Source organism: Otolemur garnettii, unplaced genomic scaffold, assembly GCF_000181295.1.
Source record: "Otolemur garnettii isolate 467f Iridium unplaced genomic scaffold, OtoGar3 scaffold00327, whole genome shotgun sequence".
Taxonomy (NCBI): domain Eukaryota; kingdom Metazoa; phylum Chordata; class Mammalia; order Primates; family Galagidae; genus Otolemur; species Otolemur garnettii.
In genome coordinates, this window is record NW_003852722.1 from 369,521 (window position 1) to 379,167 (window position 9,647).

The 9,647-nt window shown below is 35.9% G+C and overlaps 1 gene segment (V, D, J or C); it reads right to left on the reverse strand.

Moving 5' to 3' along the window:
• Positions 1-7,419: 7,419 nt before the first annotated feature.
• Positions 7,420-8,074, reverse strand: LOC100942676. The segment is given in 2 exon segments: positions 7,420-7,844; positions 8,009-8,074. Coding segments are annotated over 2 exon segments (474 nt in total).
• Positions 8,075-9,647: the final 1,573 nt, after the last annotated feature.

Here is a 9,647-nt window from a genome sequence, read left to right on the forward strand (position 1 = left end):
TCGTAGAAAAGATTATCCCTTCTCCCTTGAATCATCTTTGATACTTTGTCAAAAATTTGTTTATATATGTGTGAGTTCATTTCTGACAATGTCACACTGTCTTCATTACTCTGGAAAATGGCTTAAAGTCAGGTTATGTTGTCTTTCCAAATTTATCCTTTTCTAAATTTGTTTTGATTCCCCTAGATCCTTCACATTTCATATGAATTTTAGAATCAGCTTGCTACTTAAACAAAAAAAAATGGATAAGATTTTTATTATGAGTATCTTGAATCTATAAACTAACTGGGAGAAAAGTGATGTTTCAAGATTGAGTCTTTGAATCTAGGAACATAGGCTACCTCTCCATTTATTTAGGTCTTAATTTCTCTTTGCAAATTTGTAGCTTTAAGTGACATTGTATTGCATATTTTGTTAAGATTTATCCTAACATTAATATTACTGACACTATTGTAAATGGTATTATTGTTTTAATTTTAATTTCTGATTGTTCCATGTTGAGTATATAGGAACACACTTGACTTATAAATTGATTCTTTATCCTGCAACATTATCAAACCCACTTATTAATGTTAGCAGATACTTTGTAGAGTCTCCTGGACTTTCTACTCAGACGATTATGCTGTCTGCACACAAACAGATTCACTGTTTCTTATCCAAACTGTACGCCTTTTATTTCCTTCTTTTGACTTATGGTACTGGATAGACCCTCTACTGCAATATTGCACAGAAGTGGTGAGAGCAATAATTTCCCCCTTATTCCTAATCTTAAGAGGGAAACCTTTAGTTTTTCACCGTCAAGTATAACATGATACTTTTTGTGTGTGAGTCCTTATCAAGCCTTTGTGTCCTTTATGAAGTTCCCTTCAATTCCTCATTCACAGACAGTTTTTAATGAGGAATGGACGCTGAGTTTTGTCAAATTTTTTCTTTGTACCTATTGAGAAAACCCTCATTAATAGATCATCAGCTAATTGTCAGTCTCTTCACATACATTATTGATACATTCTCACAAAAGAATATTAAGGAAGATATTATTGTCACATTTAATGACAATAATAAAACAATACAATAATGAAACAATGACAATAATGAAACAAAGCTCACAGGATGTTTTAACAAGTACGTGGCAGATCTGATAGTTCTGAACATAGATCTTTCTAATGGCAAAACCAGTATTCTCTGTTTTTTCCAGCATGGATTATTTTCAGAGAAAATTAGAGAGTAGATAGAGAGTAGAAAAATGATTTTTTATCAAGCACTTGAAATATCTTAAGACAGTAAGTTAACAGGCACTGTTATTTAATGAAATTATTTTAAATTATTTTTTAATTGAATAATTACAAGTTGGGGCTTTGACAAAAAGAGGAAAGGAAACATATTTTAAATGGTGCACAAACTGCAATTTAGGAACTGACCACCAGGTAGTGACATGAGTATTTTTCTCAAATTATTTAGGCACCTGATTTTAGCAAGGCTACAAGGATCTGTGAACCACCAGGGTACTGGAAATTTATTCATGGTTAGGGAGTACTCTCATTCTGCTCTTTGAAACTTGCCTGTGATAAAGGAGTCTAAAACACAGTGTTCAAATTAACCAGTGTAAATGTCTCTTTTAAACAGGATTATAACATGATTCTTCCTAATGTCTACTATTGTGTTTTGGTACATAATTGGTCACAGTTATGAAGCGTTATTTCACAACATTATGAGAGGTTCAAGGACAGAATTGAGAATAATTTTAAGAGCTATTCCACACATCTCATGTCTATAACACCCATAAATCTCAACCATAATTATTGGTCTGACATGTGGTAGGATAAAACTTAGAGAAGTCCACAATGACAGACAAACACAAAGACAGTAATACTTGTGAAGCCAAGAATTCAACATAAATGTGAGTGAATAAACTTATCATTCTCCCTTTAACGACACTGAAATAATCTAGATGCTACACGATATTAAAGAACCTGAACACACTACTACACACATCTACAATTGAGGTCAAATTAAAAGAGACAATCAAATATTTTTAAGAGCAACCATAATCAGATGAGCTTGCACAAATGTACATGTAGTCACAGGTATAGCAGAGCAGCAAATCATACCAAATACAAACAAAGCACTCCATCAAATTAGGCTTGAGAACATTTGGGGTCTTTTAAAACTTTTTAATGTGAAGCTATATATGAACAGATTTTTAAGTATTAAATAATCCTTACATTCTTGAAATAAGCTCAACTTAATTACGCATGTGTTTGTCCCTACTCACTTCTTTTCTGGATTGTGTTAGTGTTCAAGTTGTTTTCAAAGTACCATATTGTTGTGACTGGGTGTGGTGACTCCTGTCTGTAATCCTAGCACTCCAGGAGGCTGAGTCGGGTGGATTGCTTGCGCTCATGCGTTCAAGACCAGCCTGAGTAAGTTGAGGACTTTCTTTTCTCCTGATTTAGAAATAAGCTTAACCTCACCCTCTCCTTCTTTGAGTCTCAAATGTCCATTATACCATTCTGTGCTTCCTTGTGTAGCTTTAATTTAGCTGCCACTCTCATTCATTTTGTTTTACTATTGATTTCCTAACTTCTTACATTGGTGTATTTTTATTTTTTATTGTTTATTGAAAATCCACCAACTGAAGGTAAATGACCTGAGTGGAGATGTTGCATCTTTCACTTACTAGGTTTGTGAACTGGGGTAAAACTTAATGCTCCTGTGTCTTTATAGTATAGAAAGTGGAGTGGATTTTGTTTTCTCCTGATTTAGTATTTTCAACTACTAGCTGGACATTGCTTTAAAAATTAGGACCCAACTACAAATTCTGTTTCTTGTTGAACACACCATCATGTGTTAGAATATCTATTATTAGAAAAACATAGTCCTTTGACTTCTCCACCTTTAAATTAAATGTTAAAGAAATTGATACATTAAAGACATACAATGATTACATTATGAAGTCCATTTTCCTATTTATGTTAACGCTTTGGAGCCTACATGAGTTGCTTGGAGGAGCATGAGACAAATATCCTGCTCCTCACTCAACTGTCGCAACACTTGAAATTCCACTATTGAATATGTTTCTTCTTAGAACTAATAATTTACCTCAGCAAACTTGCAGAATACAGAAACAGCACACAAACATCAATTGCACTTCTATATTCTAACAATTAACACTCTGGAAATCGAGAAAATAATTACATTTCAACAGTACCAAAAGGAGTAAAATATTTAGGAACAAACTTAAACAAGGATGCTAAAGACTTGTACCATAAAAGTTAGGTAATATTACTAAAAGTAATTCAAGAATGCTGTAAGAAGCAAGTAAATAGAAATATATCCTATGTTCAAGGATATTAAAATGTCAGTAGTACCCACAAGATTCTACAGACTCAACAGAAGCTCTTACAAAATTCCAATGGCATTTTTCCTATAATAGAAAAATCTATCCAAAAATTTGTGACATCTTAATGAAATTCAAATGGTCAAAATAATCTTGAAAAAGAATAAGTGCAGAAAGTCTTATAGTCTATTTCAAAATCAATTATAATGCTTCAGTAATGGAACAAAAGTATATGGTATTTCCACAAAGGCAGACATGTAGACCAATGGAATAAAATGGAGAGTCCAAAGTAAAACCTTCGCGTATGTGGTCAGATGATATTGGAAAATTATCACAAACTGTTCAAGGGTGAAAGGAAAGTCTTTTCAGCAAAAACCAATTTCACATGGAAAAGAATGAAGTTGGATCCTTATCTTATACCATGTATAATAATCAAATCAAAAGATCAAAAGCCTAAATTTAAAACCTAAAACTATAAAATCATTAGAAGAAAACACAGGAGAAAAGCTTCACGGCATGGTATTTGGCAATAATTTCTTGTGTATGACACCAAAAGCATAGGATGCAAAAGAAAAATTGGATAAATTTGACCATATCAAAACTTAAAACTTCTGTGCATCAAAGGGAGCACAATCAACAGAGTGAAACAACAATCCAGGGAATGGGAAAAATATTTGTATCAAATATATATTTGATAAAAAGTCAATATCCAGACTATATAAAGAACACCTACAACTCAGAAACAAGAAATAGATGGCCAATTAAAAGGCGTATAAAGGCTCGGCGCCTATAGCTCAACGGGCTAAGGCGCCAGTCACGTACACCTAAGGTGGAGGGTTCAAATCCCCAGCCCAGACCCACCAAAACAGGGCGCTGTGGCGGGCGCCTGTGGTCCCAGCTACTTGGGAGGCGGAGGCAAGAGACTCGCTTGAGCCCAGGAGTTGGAGGTTGCTGTGAGCTGTAATGCCACGGCACTCTACCCAGGGGGACAGCTTGAGGCTCTGTCTCAAAAAATAAAAAAGTAAAAAAAAATAAAAGGCGTATAAAAGAGTTGTATTCAACTGGTCAGTAAGTACAGAGAAAGATGTTCATAACCACTAATTATTAGGATCATGCAAATGAAAACCATACTTATATATCTTTTCATGCCATTAAGATGACTACATTAAGAGAAAAAAAAAGATGAAGTGTCGATAAGGATGTGGAGAAACTAGAACCTTTCCACTCTCTTGGTGAGCATGTAAAATGGTACAGCAGCCACTATAGAAAACAGGCACTGATTCAAAAGTTTAAAAGTAGAATTACCCTAAGATTCATTCAATAATTACACTTCATAGTATAAATCCCTCAAATGAAAATAATTTGGGTATATACACATAATATTGAGATATTTTCACACCTGTGGTCAAGCAAGTTTGTACATAATAGCAAAAAGGGAGAAGCCACCCAAATATCTATTACTAGTTAAATAGGCAAACAAAATATGTTTATACATATATTTGTATATATTTATATGTGTGTATATGTGTGTAGATATATATACATGTGTGTGTATATATATGTTACAGAATATTATTATTCAGCCTTAAAAAGGAAGGAAATTCTGACAATGTGATAGAACATGGACAATCTTTGAGGGTATTATGCTAAATGAAATGAGCCAATCACAAAAGCATAAATATGATATGATTGCACTTATATATCTACAAAAGTTAAATTCATAAACACAGAGTAGAATGGTGGTTTCCAAGGGCCACAGGTGGTGGGAAATAAAGAGTTATTGTTTAGTAGATATACAGTTTCAGGTTTGCAAAATGTAAACAGTTCTCATGATGGATGACAAGTGATGGCTGCACCACTACCTGCATGTGTTTAATCCACTGAACTATATACACTTATAAGTGGTTAAAATGATAAATTTTGTCATGTGTATTTTTCAACAATTAAAATTTTTCACAATTAAAATGTTTTTAAAAATTTAAGCATACTTTTCCTTTAAGATTTCTACTCCACATGTCTAATTTCCAAATGCAAATATAAAAGGAACTTAAAATGCAAGATCACTTATCAACCATTACCATTCATATTTTAAGGCAAGTGAAAATGGTGTTACAGGTAAAAGGAGGAAATTGAAGAGAATGGAGATTTTGCATTGTGGAAATTGATTGAGCATAACAGGTCTAGGGGTGTGCAAAATTATCCACATGATAGTATTAAGTGCTTTTTTTTTCTTTTTAGAGACAGAATCTCATGCCCTTGATAGAGTGCCATGGCATCACAGCTCACAGCAAACTCCAGTTCTTGGGTTTAGGTGATTCTCTTGCCTCAGCCTCCCAAGTAATTGGGACTACAGGCACTCACCACAATGCCCAGCTATTTTTTGTTGCAGTTTGACCAGGGCTGGGTTTGAACCCACCACCCTCGGTATATGGTGCCCTACTCACTGAGCCACAGGCACCACCCTAGCATTAAGTGCTCTTGAAGAAGTGATTAAGTGAAGTACAAGAGCAGAGAAAAGAGAGAATTTATTATCTGCTTCTTCACAAAGTCCCTCTAAAAGCCAGTAATTATTGATCTCTTTATAGATAAGTCTGGTATGAGGGCAGGTAAACCTACAGTACAGAACGTGAGCTCTTCCATGCTAGAGATTGTAATAAGACTATTAAGTGGGAGGGGGTGTGGGAATTTAGTCATGTCAATGCAATCTTTTTTACATTACTAAAGAAAACTGTGCAATAAAATTAAGAAAGCAAAAGATGTCAAAAGGAGTCAAATTTGGCCTATAAGATGGATGTCTAATGATTTCCCACCAAAACTCTCACAAAATTGCCCTTGTTTGATGAGAAGAATAGGGAGAAGCATTGTTGTGGTGGAGAAGAAGAACTCTCAAGTGAAGATTTCTCTTGTAGCATCTTTCTGCTTTTCTTTTGGCTAACTTTCTCAAAACACTCTCATAATAAGCAGATGTAATCTTTCTATGATCCTCCAGAAAGTCAACACCAAAATATCTAAAGCATCCCAAGAAACCATTAACCATGTTTCCCTTGACTGGTCTGCTTTTGCTGTGACTAGACCACTTCTACCTCCTGGCCATTACTTTGATCATGCAGTGTCTTCAGAATCACACTGGTAAAGCCATGCTTCATCTCCTGTGTCAACTCTTCAAAGAAATCCTTCAGGATCTGATTCCACTTGTTTAAAATTTTCATTAAAGCTCTGCTCCTGCCTGCAGCTAATCTGGGTGCAACTGTTTTAGCATCTGTCCAGTAGAAAATTAGCTCAACTTTAACTTTTCAGTAAGAATTGTGCAAGCTGAACCAGTTGAGATGTCTGTGGTGTTGGCTACATTTCTTCTGTCAATCATGTGGGTCCTCCTCAATTAACAAGATGAAGGACTGCCTTGCAGACTGCCGTGGATGGTTTCCCACTGCAGGTTACATCATCAGCATTTTCTCATCCTTTCTTAAAATGAGTTATCTATTTATAAACTGGTGACTCCTTTGGGGGAATTGTTCCCCAAAACTTTTCATAATGCATCAGTGATTTGACCATTCTTCCATCCAAGAATCACCATAAATTTAATATTTGTTCTTTCAGCAAATTTGGCAAAATTCATGTTGTTCTAATAGGGGCTGTTTTCAAACTGATGTCATATACTTTTTAGGGCTTCAAACTAGATCCTATTCAAGCATATTATAGCAAATAGTATGAGTTTATTTTGATGTAAGAAAAAATGAAATCCATGCAGATTTTTTGTAATGTGCATTTCTATTAACTTTTTGAAGATCCCTCATACTTACTGAGCAAGTGATCAGAGAATCCAAAATTCACAAAAACTTCTAATAATTTTTTCAACCACATGTTTATGAATTTCCTTAGACAATTCTTCTAGCTCAGTCTAATAGCCAAATGCCAGTTGCTTCTTGTGATTGTTCTTTCTCTTCAATATTCAGTCAAAAATTCTGTATGTCTAAACTCAGTCCAAAGATTTGATGATAGACTGTTTTGATGAATAATTACTCTGAAAATGGTCTATGAATTTCGAGAAGTATTTTCTCAAAGTGAATGTTTTCCCTCCAATCCTACACCTGTGCTGCCACAGGCCTAACCACTTCCTGTCTGTCATGGTGATTCCCTGCTGCAGTGCGTGTCATGAGGAGGTGCCTGCAGTTTTTGTACACCTCCCTCCAGCTAGCCTCCCACTGTGGGCCACTCAGTGCACAGAAATACGTTGCTGAGTCCCCCAGTTGTGAAGCTGAGATGACAAGGTTGATGACTTTGCTGGCCTTCTGGAAATTCAGTGAGTAGCGACCCTCTGTTTCGTTTTTCTGACTATAGGAGTCCTGGCGAATAATGAAAATCATCTCTCCACTGCTGGGCTGCTTGTACCAGAATAGGTTATAACTAGGATCACTGGTGTCATATGTGCATTCCAGAGTCACAGCCTCCTTCTCCTGCACCAACATTGCTGGCTGGACTTGAGTTACCTTCTGGGCAATACCAGATCCTGAAGGAAAAAAGAATTGGAAGATTTAGGGATAAGTGGTGTAAAACAAAAGAAATTCTATTTTTATGGCCTGTCACGCCTCCTTCCCAACATCTCCATAAGTCCATCCTGTACCCCCAGTCCTCACATAATAGAGGAAGCATATTCCCACTGGCCATCCCTACCTAGCCACATTGAAGCTGTGACCACCTTCAGCAGGCTGCAGAGCAACATGTCTGTTTCTTCCTCTACAGGGGAAATACCTTCTTCTTCAATGCTTCCAGGGCTCTGAACTGTGAGGTGAACCTGACAGAGAGAAGAGTCACTGGACTGTGTGCTGCTGCTGCTGCTGCTGCTGCTGCTGCTACTGCCCTAGAGCAGGAAACAGAGGTTTTGTGGAGTAGCAAGTCATGTCAAACTGCTCCATGTACTGGCTGAGAATTGCACCTACAGCAAGCTTCCTTTTGGATTAACAAATGCTTAGTGTGATAATAATTAAATCTGAAAAATACCTAGGTATATTGAAAAGAAAATTTATAATTAGACCAGCAACTCTATTCAGTCATTGTATCATGACAAAACTGGGGGATAAGAACTTACTTAAGATGCAATAATCGCGTATCCTCACATCCATTCATGTTGTTTTTTCTCCTGAGACAGAAAACAATCGCATTATAATAAAAACGCAAAGTTGTTTGGCCTTATCTCTGCAGGTCTTTCAACTTCCCTATTAATATAACAATATTTCTCCTCACTTCCAGTGTTTTTCCAGTTGCCTATCTTGGGGACAAAAGCATAAAAAATTAATCTTTGTTGAAGTGTTAACAGGGAAGCCCTCAGACACTGGGTACTACTATAAATATCTCCTTCACTTTTCTATCTAGCATTGACAACGCAGCTTTGTTCATAAGAAACAGATTAGATACTGGAGTATGGTCATTAACTTAGGTTAAATCATTCTTCACCCATACTCATTTCCATTTAAGGTTTAAAGCTTAAATGTGCCTGAACTTGAGCTAACACTATACTGGCTCTGCACACTGTAGATAAAGAATTGTTTTTCCTTTCATTGGAAAAATTATAACCACAGTAAGACACATCAATTAAAACAATAGCAATTACACACTCCCTCTTTTTTAATGAAGAAGTAAACCTTTACTCAGCTAAGAGAGATTACTGTCACTATACAAATTGGCAATTATATCCATCTGTAAGTAGAATATGAGGAATCTTAAAATTAACATACCCTTGACCAGGGTGAGGAGAATTGGGAAATTAAATATTTATGCAACCTCTTTATTTCCATTGATTTATCTACAACACTAGAAGGTACAACTTTTAAAAGAAACTTGTTTAATTCAGTCAAAATACGAAAGTGAGTCAGAGATATTTGTAGCAAGCTGTCTAAATTAATCATTAGTCCAAAAGCATTCTGCAATCCACTAATAAGAATTGAGTATGGTAGCTGAAAAGTATATGTGAAAAACTTTCCCACATATCCCCCAAAGAAAAATAAAAACATCAAATGAAATTAAATGTCTGGGGTCAAGCACATTTGCTCACACCTGTAATCCTAGGCAGGTGGATTGCTTTAGCTTAGGAGTTCAAAACCAGCCTGAGCAAGAGTAAGACTCTACCTCAACTAAAAATAGAAAAACTAGCCAGGCATCATGGCTGTTACCTGTAGTCCTAGCTACTCAGAAGGCAGAGGCAAGACGATCTCCTGAGCCCAAGAGATTGAAGTTGCTGTGAGCCCTGATTATGCCAAAGCACTCTACCCAGGGTGACAGAGTAAAATTCTCTAAAAAAAAAAAAAAAAAAAAA